Raw genomic sequence first — 18,062 nt, 5'->3', positions numbered from 1 at the left:
CATAGAGGCCAAAGGGCCTGCGTCATCCATCTAGAGGGTAGCACGAGTGACGCAGAGGGTCTCGGAGGCTGCGTAGTGCCTCAGAGGGATGATGCAGAGGCCAGAAGGGCCATCATAGTGCTTCAGAGTTGCTGGAGAGGGTTTCGTGGGACAAGTTTTTTGAGTACCTGTTTTCGAATAGAGAGGTATTATTGCCTGTTATTTTTCTTTGTCGGGTGAGCCAGTTTGGCACCCAGTTGTACTCAAGGATATACTGCATAATAATAAACCCTCAGGATTATTGCACTAGTTTTCTTGCATTGGGTTTTTCCGGGGACGAGTTGTCCAAAAATAATGGTGTCACTTGTGTGTTTGTTTTCTTTCAGTTGTTGATCTGTAGATGTTGAGACTGTATTGTGTTTATTTCATTGTTTATATGTTTTAAATAACTTGTTTAGAGTTAACAGGTGGAAGAAATAAACCAGAAGAATACAGATTAAATTTCTAACAGATAGAATTAGAAATTTCAACATGGTATCAAATCATGGTTGCAGATCATAGGAGCGCTGAAGGCATCAACGGAAGCAGAGCATTTGCAGTAGAATCAGCTGTCTCGAGTGACAAAAGTTGATCCTTGCAGAAAGCAACAAAAGAAGGGTTGATGCATGGGGATTGCGTCTTCAATCCGGGCCAGAGAGAGGCCAGCGCAGAGGCTGAGGAGGGTAGAAAAGGGCTTACGCAGAGCCACACAGAAACCAGGAGGGTTGACGCAGTTGGCTAAGGGAGCAGTTTTGCCAGTGTCGGGATTATGCAGACCCTAGAGGCTCAGTCCTTTAGTTGCTGGGGCATAGGAATCTGTGGGCAGTTTGTGGGAGCGAAGCTAGTGGGGTACTGTGGGCAGAACAATACCTAATAGGGTAAAACCAAGGTAGAGTGAGTTGCTACCGAGGGAATCCAGATCAGTGTTGCAGGTGCACAAGAGATTGAAGAGGTACAACTTGACGATTGGCAGGAGGATTTCCAGAAGGGAAATTGAGACTCAAAGGGAGTCTAGCAGAGAACTTCCAGGCGGGAAGTAGAGAGACTCAGCAGGAGTCGAAGAGAGAACTTCCAGAGGGAAGTAGAGAGACTTGGAGGAGTCGACGAGAAGAGCAGAGAGCTGGCCATGAATGGGCTGAGGGATCAGGACAGGCTAGACGGGGCATCCAACTTTGTGGTCTGGAAGGCTAGGATCTTGTCCATTCTAGACAGACATCGCATCAAGGCCTCTGCCTTAAGAACAATGGCAATCCCAGTTGACCTGAATGATAATAAGAAGTACGAGGAGGCAATGGCCAAGGCGAAATACATCATCCTTGATGGGGTCAAGGATCATGTGGTCCAACATATTTCTAAGAAGGAGACGGCAAAGGAAATGTGGGACACCATGAAGAAGTTGTACCAACATATTTTCGTGCAGAGGAAGATGTTAATTGAGAATCAACTGCGGTCATACTAGATGCAGAAGGGGGAGTAGATAGATCATTTCCTTGGTTGGTTGAAGGAGCTCCAGGACCAACTGACTTCCATAGGGGCCACCCCGGATGAGGAGATGTTGGTGAGGACCACTCTAAATGCAGTCTCCGAGGAGTGGTAGACATTTGTCCAGGGCATTCTAGGCAGGGCAGATCTTCCAGATTGGGAAGAATTGTGGGCGGCTCTTCATCAAGAAGAGATCAGACGGTTGAGCAAGACGGGAAGTAGCAGCAATGGAGTCCGGATCAAGAAGGAAGAGGAAGAGGATGCGGCTCTAGCATCTACAGGAAAGTAGGAGAAGAGGAAGAAAAAGGACCTCTCTAAGGTCAAATGCTTCAATTGTGGGGAATTGGGTCATTATGCGAACCAATGTTCGAGGAAGAAGAGTAAGGGAGAGGTGTCTTACTCTAAGGAAATGCCAACGAAGGCGGAGAAGGAGGTCGAGGAGGGTGACGATTGTGCCATGATTGCTCATGTACCTCTAGAGAAGAGGTGGGGAGACATCGAGTTGCAATCAAGAGGATTATAGGCGATTAGGGGCAGGATCCATGAGGTACCCAACCTCTTGGATTATACCTTGCTACGGGAGCCCCGAAGAAAGAGTATCAAGACTGGTGGATGTCGATAGAGACGGATGGGGATGAAGCAGCAGAGAGTGCTATAGTGCGGGAGTCCTCGGGCAACGCGAGGCTGGCAAGCTGCAACATTGCGAGAGGAACGAAGAGTGTTGCAATTGTGCAGAATGGCACAAAGAGGTTTGCAGTGGTGCGAGATGCAGGGAGTTGTTGCAGCAGCACAGAGGTCAGTATAGGGAGCACTTGTTAGCGACAAAGAGAGCTTCAACATCGAGAGTGTTTCTAGCCTGACAGGGATGTTAGTGGTTGGTTGGATCAGCTACTTGCTTCTCGGTAATTGAGTTGTAGTGCTGTAGTAGTATGCAGTAGCACGAAGCAGCATGATGAGAGGGGGTTGCAGTGCAAATGCACTGTTGGGAGAAAGGACCAGTAGCAACACAGATGCAAAGGGAGATGTCGTATGGATGCTGCAGTGGCAGTGGCAGGGTCATGGGCAGCAATACATGATGCAGCAATGCAGAGGATGTTGGGCGGGGAGGCCTAGCATCAGCACAGGTACCGGTGCCATATAATCAGAGTAACACTCAGTGAGGAGTGTTACTAGTAGACAGTTCTTGCTAAGAGGGAGTGTTTATTTGGGGTAGCATTGGATGTGCTCTAGCCATGAAAATTGGTGGAGAGGCTAAACATGAGATCTCCAAGACCCATAAATGGTTTGGGCAGATTCTACCCGGTTTGGGAGATATTAAAATAATTAATATTTTTAATGGAGTTCCTAAGTCTAAACTCATGAAAAAAAAAATATTAATGGGTATTACCTTATTAATATAAAACTGAGTTAGAAGGTTCCAAAAGTCATGGATCAGGCCAAATCTAATCTTAGCCGTTGATTAGAGATGTAATCTTGGCCGTTGAAGGACCAACAGGAAAAGTATAAGAGGAGGCTTGAGGGTTAGTTGGAGAACACACCAGAGTGATCAGTCATTTGATTTACTAGAGTGGGGTTTTCTAAGGAAAGTCAAATCAGTGATCAACAACGACGGGCAGTGAGTATTGGAAAGAGGCAGAGATAGTGCCGAGAGACTAGCGCAGAGGCAGACACAAAAGCTAGAGCAGGCCACGCAGAGCCTAGAGGCTGCGTAGTGCCTCAGAGGGCTGACGCAGAGGCCAAAAGGGCCAACACAGTGCTTCAGAGTTGCTGGAGAGGGTTTCGTGGGACAAGTTTTCTAAATACCTCTTTTCAAATAGAGAGGTATTATTGCCGATTATGTTTCTCTATCGGGTGAGCTAGTTTGGCACCCAATTGTACTCAAGGATATACTGCAAAATAATAAACCCTGAGAATCGTTGCTCTGGTTTTCCCACATTAGGTTTTTTCGGGGACGAGTTGTCCAAAAATAATAGTGTCACTTGTGTGTTTGTTTTCTTTCAGCTGTTGATCTATAGATGTTGAGATTGTATTGTGTTTATTGCGTTATTTATATGTTTTAAGTAACTTGTTCAAAATTAACAAATAGAAGAAATAAACCAGAAGAATACAGATTGAATTTCTAACAGATAGACTTAGAAATTTCAATAGTTTGCAGCAGCACAATGGCAGCAGAGGCAACTTCAACATCACAAGGTTTCTAGACTGACCGGGATGTCAGTATTTGGGTGAAGTCAGTTACTTACTTCTCGATAATTAAGTTGCAATGCAATAGTTAGCAATTGCAATGCTATGGGCAGCATGATGCAACATGTTGAGAGGAAGCTACAATATAGATGTGCCAGTGTCATGGGCAGCAATACAAGAAGCAGCAGTGCAGGTGATGTGAGGCAGTAGGCCAAGTATCAGCACAAGTACCGATGCTAAAGATCAATGCGATGTTTCTATGGTGAAGCATTACTAGAGCACATTTCTGGCTAAGAGGGAGTGTTGATTTTTGGTAGTATCTGATGTGCTCTAGCTATGAAAATTGGTGGAGAGGCTAAGGCACATGAGATCTCCAAGACCCAGAAATCATTTGGGGAAATTCTACTCAGATGGAGAGATATTAAAATAATTAATATTTTTAATGAGGCCCTGAGTCTAAACTTAGGAAAATTAAAATATTAATGTGTATTAATATAATATGGGTGAGAAAGTTCTAAATAATGAGGATCAATCCAAATCTAATCTTAGTCGTTGATTAGGGACTTAATCTTGGCCATTGAATCATCAACAGAAAAAGTATAAAAAGAGGCTTGAGGGTCAGTTGGAGATACACCAAGTTGATCAGTCAATTCGATTTTCTGGGGCAGGGTTTGCTGATAAATTGAGTTAGTGATCTCTTACAGTGAGGGGCAGTTCGGCAGAAGGCTAAGAATACATAGCAGAGAGGTAGAGGGAGTGCGGGAAGAGACAATGCAGAGAGAGCCAGAGTTGACACAGAGGCTTGGAGGGCTAGCATTGAGGATGTAGGATGCCGAGAAGTTGACACAAAACTGATGCAGGGCAGAAAGAGTTGTGCTGTGGTGTTTTCGTGGGGCAGATTGAGTGCTAAGAGGTAGACGTAGAGTCATAGAGGGTGATGCAGTTCTAGAGAGAATCTTGGAGCAGCTTTTGCTATCTAGCTGAGGAACAGTCGAAGTCACTGTGGGGCTCATCATCCAGTTGTTGATAAGTCGAAAAATATCTGTCTCCGAAGCAAGGTACTTCTACCAAGGAAAATCTTTGAAGGGTGAGCCATTTCTGGCACCCTAGTTGTATTCATAAAATTTCATAATAATAAAACCCTCATCTACTGCACCAGTTTTCCCGCATTGGGTTTTTCCGGGGTTGATTGTCCAAAAATAACGGTGTCCCTTGTGTTGTCTCAGTTATTTCAGTTGTTGATCTGTATATGTGTGAAAGCTGCATTTGTGTTTATTTCGGTATCTATATTAATAAATAACTTGTTAATGGAATGAACAAGTAGGAGATAATAAACCAGATAATGCAATAGGGATTTTTGATGTGTCGGACTTAGAAATTTCCACAATATGCACTCATGGGTGATCCATATGGCATGCTTGAACTTAGCATTAAATGAGTTAAGTGATAACTAATGAAGATTAGGGGGTGGAACTTCAATACAATACTTCCATCTTGAGCATATATGCATCTACCCACTTTCATGGCTTAATTTGTAGTGTGGATGACCACCTCATGAAGATCATGGAATGCAAATTAGTATGGTGGCTCCACCATGTGATGATCATACAAATGCATAGAACATATAATCACATGGGCTAAGGAGTGGTTGGCCCCATACTACACTTGAACTGAGGAAATCAACCATCCACGACTTCCATAGCAAGTTACAATGTGGACAGCTCCATAGCTTAAGAATGGCCACCAATGAGAGGAGTGTGATGGCTTCACAACATATATGCCTACATCTCTATGTGCCATGGTTTGAATATAATAAAGCAGCTCCATCAATATACTTTTGTGGATGTATTGACTTCCACCATATGTCATCTAAGTGAGCTGTCATATGAGATAAACTAGGGGGGCAGCCCCATGATATCATCCCCTTCTAGTTACATGAACTTAATGTCACACTTTATTTAAGTGGAAATGGCCAATGATTAAAATGATTTATCTTTCTACTTTGCTTTTACACAAGTCTTCATCATGCAATAAGGGGGTCGATTTATAATAGATTTTCACATTCATACATGCCAATGATGAGGGTGACAATTAGAAGTAGTATCTTTTAGTGCATTCTATCAGAAGCCAAAGTCACAAATAAATGGAGCTCAGTGAACCAAGATCACACCATGCCACTCTTTTGATCTATGTTTCATAAGTGAGATGTGCAAGTGTTAAGCTAGGCTAACCATGGACACATAATCATTATCCACCCACCAATGACATGATAGTATCAATGAGCATGCCACAACTATCTATCTAAGTATAAGTGCTACCATGAAGAGAGAATGAAGTACCACCGCATAATCCACCTCACTTGGAACATCATGGTGAAGGAAGAAGATCAAAGACGTGCCCAACCAAGATGTGCTGTCTCCTGGCAAGAACAGGTGTGTATCTCAAGCCCATCATCATCCCTGCAAGTCACCCCTAAGTCATCCCTGCAAAACTTGTCATGTGATGAAAATTGCAATTTACCTCTCACGTTAATATGAGGGGTAACACAAAGGAAGAGCGTTGACCTTTGTTTGTAAAAGGGGTAGAAGGAATCAATGATTCCTCAGTACATTTATCAGTGTAATATCTAGATGTTCATGTATCATGATGATTCAGCTCATGAGATTCATTTATTTTTGTTTTGATGTGATTTTGTGTTATCTTGTAGGACTAAGGACAAATATCAAAATTCAATATCAATGTGTGATATACCACTTGACATTCTATACTTCTTACATATCACTTTTATTTTCATATTAAAAACAAATAAAAAATAAAAATGATTACTGTTGTATTTTTTGAAGTTTTCTGATATTTTCTGATATGTTCTCTGACATCATCAATAATTTATATTCCATACTCTCACTGATATATTTACCAACATGTTAAATGTAACATTTATCTAAATATCTCATAATGGTCGTGCCATGTTCACCATCACTGATGTCCCACCTAAAATATTGTCTTCTGGTAGGTGTTTCGATGATGGCATCTAGCTGTATTTTCATTCTAGTTTCTGTCCATCTTTATGCTATCTTATGGATAAATTAGTGTGGTATGTTGGTAATGGCGATGTCTGTGGATGCAGCACTTTGTTCACTGGATGGGTTCCCACCATTTTGCGAGCTGGAAGAGGCATGACACTATGGGAAAAAGCCAAACCAGAATTAGCTGCTGAAAGATTGGAACTCTTTTCTTATGAAAACAGCCCGGTGAGAAAGAATGCATAAATATCTGTGATGTCCACTCTTTCAATTTTATTTTCCTTTAATTTTAATATTTTACTTTCTTATATCAAGAGAAGCTCTGCAGTAACTTTTTGTTATTCTATGGTGTGGCTACTTGTAAAGTAGACTAGGAATTAATTCTTTTTTTCCCCTAGGAAAATTCGTAATTTTATTAGAAATAACAAAATTACATTTTGTAGATGCTGAAGTGCATATTCATAAGCAGGTCAAAACTGCTGTTCAAAGAAAAGAAACCAGAAAGAAAATAACCGAAAAAATAATGTACAATTGGGGAGAAAATTATGCTTTTCTCCCTTTTTTCTTCTCAACCTTTCGCCACTCCCCTTGAGTCGGCAAGGATGAAAACAGTACGAGTGAGGTGTCCTCCTCTGGGCGAGGATTATCCTTGTCTGAATCGGAGTGGTCTGAAGAATGGAGTCTTTTGGCTCCACTAGTATCCATTGAATCTGGTATCTTCTCCGGCAAAGAGTCCATCAGATCATGTGGTACAGATTCCACAGTTTCTGGCTTCTTGTGGATTTGATTGTTCTCTTGGGGAGTGTGATGTTCCTTTTCTGTTTCTTCTTCCTCAACAGGGACATCTTCAGGGGTTGGTGGAGGGAATTGCCATCCCTTGGGCTGTTTTCTTGCTTTCTTCTTCCTACGCTTATCTTTTCTGGCTTCTAGGCATGTGTTTTAAAGATGCCCTGTTTGGTGACAAATTCTGCATCTGAATGCAGTATTTTCATAATCTAGTATCTGTGTCCAGCAGCTTTGTTTATACTTGAGTTGTATTTGGTCTGGCAACCCTTTACTGAGGTCTACTTCCACACACATGCGTGCGAATGTATAAATTCCTTCCTCTGTTCTTTCTGTATCCATTTTAATGAATCGCCCAATGGTGTTGCCTATAGTAGTTAGGACTTGAGGGCTCTAGAAGTGTAGTGATAGGTTGTGAAGACGAACCCAGATCAGCATCCAAGATACAACCATTGTGTTTGGATCAAATTCTGGGAACCATGGAGTCATGAAGAGACCTATGGATCTCATAAACCATGGTCCTGCCCTCATAATGATGTCCCTTTTCTCTACTGTATGAAATTTTACAATGAAGAAGCCTTTGGCACAAAGCCGAATGTCACATGTATCGATCCAGGTTCTAAAAATCCAAAGGAGTAGGTCCATAGACTTGGGCCAGAAACAATTGAATTTGCAGATTTCTACTTGTTTTTTGAATGTAGAATAGCACTCGTCTGTTTCTGGTATATCCATATTTATTTCTGGGGTGTAGCTCAGTTGTTCCACAATGTATGGGGCGGGTGCTGAGCCAACTTGTTTTGTTGTGTTTGTGGCTGGTTTGTTTCCTTCAAGAATGTCTTTGAAGGATAACCCTGCATTTTTTTTGTTTTTGATGTGTTTCTGGGGTTTTTGCTGTGCTGCTACCTATGCCATTGCCTGAGGGATTCGTTTTGTGATGGTCTGCCCCACCTCCCCTCAGCCGTAGGTTGAGAGTGATGGTAGACTCAGGTAGGATTTTGTAATCCATAAGGGTTTTGTAGTCTTGGAGTACTCTGCCTCCAAAAATTAAAACCTGTGATCCTGTAGGGTAACCAGTGTGTTGATAGATGCTGTTCTTCAAAAGCAGTACTGATTTGGTGATCTGTACCCAGGCCAGATGTGTCCTCCCAGATGGGGTTTTTATAAAAACTTGAAAAGGAAGAGGGCTTACCAGCGATTCCGGTTCTGGTTCTATCTGAGGGGGCGAGATCTGGTCCCGGCAGGGTTGTTCCTGATGCTCTGTTGGGCAAAATCCTATTAGTCGTGCTTTTTTCCTCATTGTGGTTTCCACAGGCTCCTTTCTACTGTTCGCATAGCTCCGAGGGTCTCCAGAAACCCTAGCAAATGAGCCCCGATGGTCGACATTTTGTTCTGCGATGCAGATAAAGGCTTCCTCTGGAATTGACCACAAGGGCAGCACGTTACCCATTACCAAAATATTTCCGTAGTAAACAAAATGTCCCGGGAACAATGAGTGTCTGAGGATCACCTTTCTGAGAGGCGGGCCGCGGCTAGGATTGTGTATGACGCTCGTGTCATTTCCCCTGATAAAGCCCTTGCGCTCACCAAAGTCGAGGCTTCTGAAACGAGCAGGTCCCTTCCTGCGATGGATGTGGGATTTGAATGAACTTGCTCCCTTTCCCTTTCCGTATCGTTGACCCCAAGGATGTTCCACAACCTCTTCAGTAACAGTTACCCTGGCCTCCACTGCTAGTTTAAATGCCGTATCAACGTCATCTGTCTCCAAATGGAGAATCACTGAGGTGCCCTTATGGGCCATCGGCAAATTCACTTCTGCACTAGCCTCCTCGGTCTCATCATAGACCATAACCTCGACATCAACGAACTTCAAATGGGTGTGAAGGATGAGAGGGAGCTCTTGGTCATCCTTACGCTTGAGATGATGATGGGGTTTCAGAATAGAGAGTGTCTGTAGCTTAGCTGTAGCACCGTTTCCCTTACCATTCTCTGCCACGTCCACCACATTCTCCAGAGCCATTTTTTCATCCTACTAGGAATTAATTCTATTCCTTGGTCTTCTTATTTATAAGCTGAGTTGTGCTTCTTTCATTATTTTATGTATGTTCTTAGTTTACCAAACCTATGGTTTGCTTCTATTTCTTACTGCTTATTCAGGAGCTGGCTTTTGTTCTAGACTCATCACTTTCTAATATTGATATTAGCTTTAAAGGCCTGTAGAACTGTTGATTAGTAACTTGGAAGAATCTCTATGAGTAAAATCTTCCTTTGACTAGCCAACAGTGCATCACGTTCATCCCTTTTTATGGGAAGCCACTTGATAATGTGTATATTTTAGCAACTAAAGTTTTGCACTTATCACTACTTTTCCCTTCTAATATTTCTTCTCACAGCTAATGTTGTCAAATGTGAATGTTTCATAAAAATGAATTGTTTTCATTTTGATAACTCTCATGCATGAGGCTTGTCTAAACATTGTGCATACTTAATAAAATAATAATATTGACAAACATTGTCCTCTTGTGGCCATATCTAGGGTGGTACCAAACCGATGGCAATGTCACCAACATATTAGGACTCACTCCTCCAGAGTGATTGGTCCTCAAATCCCATGACCTCTAAATAGGGCATAATGCTGAGACCCTCAATGAGCAAGCACTCACTCACCCTTCTTGGTGAGCGGGGCCAAGACCTCACTCAACCCGTTCCTGGTTGGTGATTGGGTCTAAATGCTGAAAGGATCTCACTCCACCATGCCTGGTGTGTGATCATGGTCGAGGACCTCACTCCACCCTTCCCAGTGTGTGATCAAGGTCCAGATGTTGAAGAACCTAACTCCACCATGCCTGGTGTGTGATTAGAGTCCAGGACATCACTCCACCATTTCGAGTGTGTGATCAGGGTCCTCCAAGAGACACTCACTCAACACTGCCTATTGAGCCCTTTTGGTCTCTTGGACCCATTATCCCTTTCAAGAGAATGTCCATCCATGCTGCAAACATATCAACACTCCCTCTCAATGAGAGGGGTAATCTCCACGAGCCCCAACTTGTCTCTGAAGTACACGAACTTGTCTTGCGGCAACGACTTCGTCAAAACATCAACTGTCTGCTTATCGGTGGAGATGTACTCGAGCCTTATTTCTCTCCTCTGCACCATGTCACGGATGTAGTGGTACTTGATCTCAATATGCTTCAACCTATCATGGAACATAGGATTCTATGAAAGTTTCACACAACTTTGATTATTGAAGTGTATCACCACCGGTTCCAACCCTTGGCCGAACAATCCTGCAAGAACTTCTGGATCGATATTGCTTTGATGCAAGCCTCATTGGCTGCGATGTACTTTGCTTTAGTAGTGCTGAGTAAAATAGACCTTTGCTTCCTACTCATCCACGATATCATAGTAGATCCCAAACTAAAGCGTACTCCCAAGGTACTCTTCCTATCTTTAACACTTCTTGCCCAATCAACATTTGTATATCCCTGAAGCTGTACATTCTTGTTTGCAACAAATATCAAGCCATAATTCACTATACCACGCAAATATCTCAAAATGTGCTTTGCTGCAATCCAATGCTCATGTCTCGGTTCAACCTAGAACTGGCTCAATGTGTTCACAACAAAGCATATGTCCAATCTGGTGTTAACCAAATACTTCAATGAACCAATTAGCCACCAGTACATAGATGGATCTACCAATATGGAGTTAGAGCCTCTTAACTTCTTCAAGTTAGTCACCATGGGAGTCGCCATGTATTTACAATCCATCATACCAAATATTTGAAAGATCTCTAACACATATTTCCTTGACCAAGGAAGACTTCGTTAGGTTTCTATCATACTTCTAATCCCAAAGTGCATCAACTCGAGATCCTTCATATCGAACTCAAAATCTGTAACAACCTATTAATAAAATTTTAAACTTTAAACTTTATAAATGTATATCTATATCTATATATATATATATATATATATTAAATTTTATAAAGTATATAATTAGACTTTATAATATGAATTTACAAAACATATCATTAAACCTTATAACATATATAAAGAAATGTTATAAAATATATCACTTAACTTTATAACAGATATAATTTAAACGTTATAAAATATGTCATTTAAACTTTATAACATTTATAATGTAAATTATAAAAGATATCAGTTATAAAACTTTATAACATTTATAATGTAAGTTATAAAAAAAGGTATCAGTTATAAAACTTTATAACGTATACAGGAAATGTTTGTAAACATAAAAATAAGCTGACTTAAAGAAATCTATCTATATACCAGTCCATTAATAATGACGCGCCGGAACCAGTTGAATACTTATTGCAGAGCGCAGAGGACAGTGAGAAATATCTGAAAGCCTTCAATGCGTGGAAGGCGGTGGCTGCAAGTGGGAGGGCGGCCACCGCCAAGCCGGTAAATAAATAGCAGAGGCCTGAACCGAGAGAAGGGGGGAAAAACCAGAGAGGGGCAGCAGAGAACGAGAAGGATAAATTCATCAGCAGGAAGCCGGGAGAAGGGATTTACCAATTGAAGAGCTTTGAGTGGTCTGGGGTTCTGGGCACGGAGGGACAGAGAGCCTCTGTGGAGAGCTTTCTGGATTGAGCGGCTAGGTTGCTCAGTCTGGTTGGGTGGTATTGGCCTCTCGAAAATTGGGTCAAAACAGCCACGGCATCACCAGCAGCGGGATCGCCAGTTCAATAGCAGAATCAGCAACCAGCTAGCAGTTCAGGTATGTACAGATTCCTTTTTTTTGCATTCTGTACTGCAGCTTATGAGTATTTGCATGTTTGCTGTATTTCGAAATTATGGGCTTTACACATGGTCACTGCAGATGGTATCAGAGGGTGTTGTTCAAACCCTTTTCGACCTTACGGGCCACGATTTGTTGTTCTTGGTTAGGAAGAATGAAATTGATTGTTGGTAGCGGTTTTTTTCTTTGATCGTAAGCACAAAAAAATGTAGAAGTTAACGACATTTTCAGCCAATTCGTTCCTTTAACCAAAACCTAAATTTAAGGACAGCTGAGGAGGCTGTATATGTTAAAGCGTAAGCTCGAATATGTCAACTTACCTCTGCATTTTGTTCCTAGATCATCTTAGATTAAATTCTTTGGTTTCCTGTGATTTACCAAAGCTTGTAGAACGGTAATTGAAGGCGATAGGTAGCCGTTGCTCTTAAGTTCGCTCGCAGTTGAATTGAGTTCGAGCCATTTCCTTAATTCTAATATGCCATACGGTTTTGCCCTGAATTCTGAGTATCTGCCTGTGAAATTGTAGTTCTATACTCTGACTCGAGCAATTTTATGTCCAGCTGAAGCTGCGTTATTTGAAAGAATAATTTGGAATTTTTTTTTTTGATTGAATTTGTTATATGCTATCAGTTCAGAAGTTCCAAATTATTACACGCGGACCATTTCAGTAAATTCATTTATATTGACGAGGGCAATATGGGTTACGAAGAGGGATCTTACAGGATACCAATTTCCTAAATACGCAGTATATAAATAAGTTTTGAAAACCGAATTTTTTTTTATTTATACGGGTCTTTATTACCAAATTCGCCGAATTGGGCGAGAAAAATAAAATAATAAAAATAAATCGAAGGTTAATAAGTCGATTCGAAATTTAGTACGGGATATCCAGTTGCCGGATTTCCAAAATCTGGTGAACCATGCGGAAGTTGGCCCGACCCAATGGCAACTACTGTTCGCGCTGGTGTTTCGATATCACAAAGATTCTGGTACGAACTGTGATGCCCAATTTCAATCTCAGCCTGTGATAAGCGACTGGCACTAGAAGAACCAATCTTTGTCGACGTGTTCTCTCTATTATCTGTTAAAACAAAACCTTGAATACCTCTTGTCTCTCGCAAAGGGGATCGTGCAAAGTATTTGGAATATGCGTGAATATTTTGTGCTGAATCTGCATGTTATAAGCACCAAAAGAGCTCAGTAAATTATGCCTACTATGTCTAAAATGATTATATATATATATATATATATATAGAAAGCCCAGGTTGAGAAAACAATTTCCTGCATGTTTTAATGTTATCAAATTACATAATCCCGATTCGTGATTTACTCCCTCTGTGAAAACTATTCAGGAACATAAATTTGAGTCCAAACATGTCAGTAAAATATTCGAATGCATTTCATAACAGTTTCCTATAGTTATGCCAGTACTTCCTACGTAACTTATTTCCTTTTTCACAATCATTTTAATTTTAGACACTCCAAATTCTAGATTCCGTATCATATTTGTGTTTATTAAGATTAGACAGGGACTGCACATGTTAATGATGTATTTGTATAGGTTTCTTTAGGCTATTGCACAATAATTTCAGCTGCCCTATCAAGCAGCCTGAAACTCATTCACTAATTCTCATGAAAATTCAATTAGTAAAAATATAATGATTATTTAGCATATTAGAAAGCATATCTCTGCGTGCGCCTATGCATTTTTACTGCAAACCCAGGGATAGCAGAGCAGTTTGAAGTGAAATAATCACCCCTGAATTGTAGAAAGGACTTTGGGTTTTGAAATATTGAATTGACCAATGCGATGGCGCAGCTGAATTGTAATGATGTGATCTTGGTGGCATATGCGCCTTTCTAGTGACCTTATTACGACCAAGCAGCATAGAATCAAGAAAGAGCTCTCAATCTGTCAATGCTTACCTATGAATGTGTTTTATTTTGGTTTTAAAATATACCTCTTACATAGAAAATGTACTATGTAAACAATGCTATAAACAAAATGTTAAAAGTATATGACCAAAACTTATTGATAATAATCCATTCTTAAAACCAGTTGATAATATACTGGTATTAATCAGTGGTAAATGGCCGTCCTCAAGCAGGAGGGAGGTTAAAGGACCATAAAATCCAAACCAATACTCAGTCTCATCGTAACACAGGTTGCGCGGGGGACTTGTATTGGGCCATTCAACCATATAGACCTATTCTACATAGTAAGAGATTTTCCAAATTCTGTTTGTGGAAAATGTACATTATTCATAATTATATAACAAATTTTATTAAGTATTTCTACACAATAGACTATGCAGAGTTATCAGTGAATTCTAGATCAGAATAAGAAGGCGAAAATTCTGCGTCTGTCATAATGAAACATGGACCTTACTGAACACATCATTTTCCTTCCTAGGTTTTAGACTAGTATGGAAAGGAAACAATCCTCCTTTTATGGATTAAATCCTCATCCCAGTAATATATTCGGGACATAAATATATATGACCCCTTAAATGTAATAGTCAGGTTGAGGTATGACGGGTATGTTACCGATGTACCTTGTGATCGAGACATCTAACATTTTCATTTTGTGGATATTGTTAGGTAAATAAACCTTAGATGTCTTACCTTTGGAGCTGATAAACTTCTGCATTATTCATATTAGGATAGAATACCCTGCATTAGGACAAGGAGGTCGCGAGACCACCCTCCTTGACCTCGGTACCAGTAAGATCCGCCTAGCGGGTAAAAATAGCAAAACTATACCCGTTTATAAATGTGATGTTGCAAAGAAAATTGTGTGTTAAAATTCAGTTATCCGCCTCATTTTATATATTGTATATAAATTTTATTTTCGTGTTCAGGGACCATTACTATGGTAAAGACGTATGAGCGACGACGTCGTGACCAGGCGGCATCATCACCATTAATGCCGCCACCATCGCCATCATCAACCCCATCACCTTCGTCACCACCAAGGCAACCGTTGTCATCAAACGCTCCAGCGCCAGAGTTGACTGTGATAATGAACTCTTTGGAAGCCTTATTGGAGACATTAAAGGAATCAACTAAGGCTAAAAACAAAGAGGAATTTTAGCATGTAGCCACCAGTTCAGCGGAACCAAATAATTTGGAGCCGAGAAGATCGAGAGAAGACATCTCTAGAGAGCTTCAGAAAATTAGACTCCCAGAATTTTCGGGAGGTCGAGCTGGTGAACGCACTGAGGCATGGTTGGAAGGAATGAACCGGTGCTTCAGGTTAAGAGAATATTCACCTTCAGCAAAAGCAAAAATTGCCGTGTTTCAACTAAAGGAAAGTGCCTTGATTTGGTGGGGAAACCTGGAAAAGCAGCTACACCTTACATCAGATAACGTTCCTTGGGATCTGTTTGAGGAAAGGTTCCGCGCGAAGTATTTACCTCCATACTTTCAACAACAGCAAGCCAGAGCCTTTCATACACTAATCCAGGGAGGTAAAACGGTGGAAGAGTACGAAATAAGGTTTATGGAGCTGGTAAATACATTCCCTACTTAGACTCTGATGAACGTCAAGCTGAACGCTTCATATTTGGGATAAACCCTCGCATCAGAGCCTTGGTAAGTATGTGGAAACCATCATCTGTAGCCGAGGCAGTCGAATGTAGCCGTTATGCAGAGGAGCACCTTGGAATCAAAAAGGATATGGGGCCAGCAGGGCCTTTTCAATCAGGGTTTCCAGGGAAGGCTCCCCGGAACGTTTTCAGAGGAGGTAGCTTGAGGCCACCTTACGGTAACAGGTTTACCCCAAGTATGGGGACAAGAGTTCCCATGGCTGTAAACACTATAGCTGCGGAATCGTCCAACACTAGACCATGGGCATCGCGAGGGACTACCGGTAGAGGAAGGAGTGCGAGAGGAATCAACATGGGAGGACGCGGCTCGTTCTCTAGAAATTCACACCTTGATTCAAGAGGATCAGCGCAGCTCAATTGTTGGGGATGTGGGGGGCCGCATTTCCAGCGTAACTGCCCAGAAGCGTCATCGGATATATTGCAAAGGACTGGGAAGGAGCCGATATCAGCCAATCGAAGTAACCATAGAATTCATGCAGTAGTCAACCACGACCAAGCAGCCCATCAATCCACTGTAGTGGAATCTTCAGGTATTATCAATGGTGTGAAACTCAAAATCTTATTTGATACTGGTGCCACAGATAGTTTCATTTCGTCATATGCATTAAACAAATGTGGGTTGGCAGCTCGTAGACAAAATGATTTCCACCAAGTGGAAATGGCCTCAGGAGAACTCCAAACCGTGGGCTTGAGTGTGGATCAATGCAAAATTGACCTAGGGGTCTGTTCGACTAAACTAAGAGTCTGTCACAGCCTTAGGGATGTATGATCTTATCATAGGTATGGACTGGCTGGAAGCTCACCAAGCTTGGGTAGATTGTTATGGAAAAAGGATTTTGGGCTTAAATGATGAGGGAGAAGTAATCCAAATTCAAGGAATCAAGAGGGAAGTTTCCTTGCGCTACATTTCGGCAATGCAGGTGAAGCGTTGTTTAAGAAAGGGTTGTCAGGCTTATGCAATTCACGAAGTAAGCCAGGAAAAGGGACCATTCTTAGAACAATATCCGGTGTTAGCCGAGTTCCCGTATGTATTTCCAAAGGAACTACCTGGATTACCCCCGGTAAGAGAATTGGATCTCACTATTGAATTAAAGCCAGGTACCCAACCAATCTCTAAAACGCCTTATAGAATGACAGCTCCAGAACTTCAGGAATTGCAAATCCAGTTGAAGGAACTACTCGATATAGGGCTTATTCGGCCCAGTACCTCACCTTGGGGCGCTCCTGTAATTTTTGTGAAGAAGAAAGATGGATCCTTAAGATTATGCATAGACTATCGAGACTTGAATCGAGCTACAGTAAAGAATCAATACCCTATGCCGCGAATCGATGATCTTTTCGATCAAATGAAAGGAGCTGCTGTCTTTTCAAAAATTGACCTTCGATCAGGGTATCATCAGCTAAGGATTTCTGAAAATGATATCTCTAAGACTGCATTCCGGACACGTTTTGGGCACTATGAATTTACTGTGGTACCATTTGGGTTAACAAATGCGCCAGCCGTATTCATGAATCTTATGAACAGTGTTTTTCGTCAGTATCTTGATAAATTTGTACAAGTCTTTTTAGATGACATTTTCATCTATTCCAAGAATGAAGAAGAGCATGAAGAGCATTTGCGGCTAGTATTGGCCTGCCTTAGAGAACGTCAGTTATATGGAAAACTATCCAAGTGTTCTTTTTTTCAGGAAAAGATTCATTATTTGGGTCACATCATATCAGGTGAAGGGATTTCAGTAGATCCTAAGAAGGTAAAGGCGATCATGGAATGGCCAATACCGAAAAATGCTCATGAGATTTGAAGCTTTATGGGTTTAGCAGGTTATTACCGGAGATTTGTGGAGGGATTCTCCAAAATCGCAAAGCCAATCACAACCCTTCAACGTAAAGGTGTTAAGTATGAGTGGACCGAGGAATGTAATAAAGCATTCTCTGAGCTCAAAAGACTACTCACCAGTGCACCAATCCTAAGAGTCCCTGATATGGGCAAAGACTTTACGGTATGTACTGATGCATCCAAGCAAGGGCTGGGTGCAGTATTGATGTAGGATAAGGGAGTGATAGCTTATGCTTCCAGAAAGCTAAAGCCTCATGAAGAACTCTATGCTACTCACGATTTAGAATTGGCCGCTGTAATGCTAGCCTTAAAGATCTGGAGACACTATCTGGTGGGACGAAATTTTACACTTAAAAGCGA

The 18,062-nt window shown here is 41.4% G+C and overlaps 1 protein-coding gene across 2 annotated transcripts in view; it reads left to right on the top strand.

The window, feature by feature from the left end:
• Positions 1–18,062, top strand: part of LOC149205836 (Thioredoxin family protein) — a 395,762-nt gene that overhangs the window by 296,434 nt on the left and 81,266 nt on the right. For both annotated transcript variants that reach the window (XM_089393567.1, XM_089393566.1), the window contains one exon: positions 6,812–6,935. In XM_089393567.1, the coding sequence (XP_089249693.1) occupies positions 6,812–6,935 (124 nt within the window). The remainder of the gene's footprint in view (positions 1–6,811; positions 6,936–18,062) is intronic.

This window comes from Pinus tabuliformis, chromosome 1_2, assembly GCF_031772625.1.
Source record: "Pinus tabuliformis cultivar Carrire ecotype Pingquan chromosome 1_2, CPIR1, whole genome shotgun sequence".
Taxonomy (NCBI): Eukaryota; Viridiplantae; Streptophyta; class Pinopsida; order Pinales; family Pinaceae; genus Pinus; species Pinus tabuliformis.
Note: the sequence above shows the minus strand (reverse complement) of the source record. Positions and strands in the feature narration are given on the sequence as shown.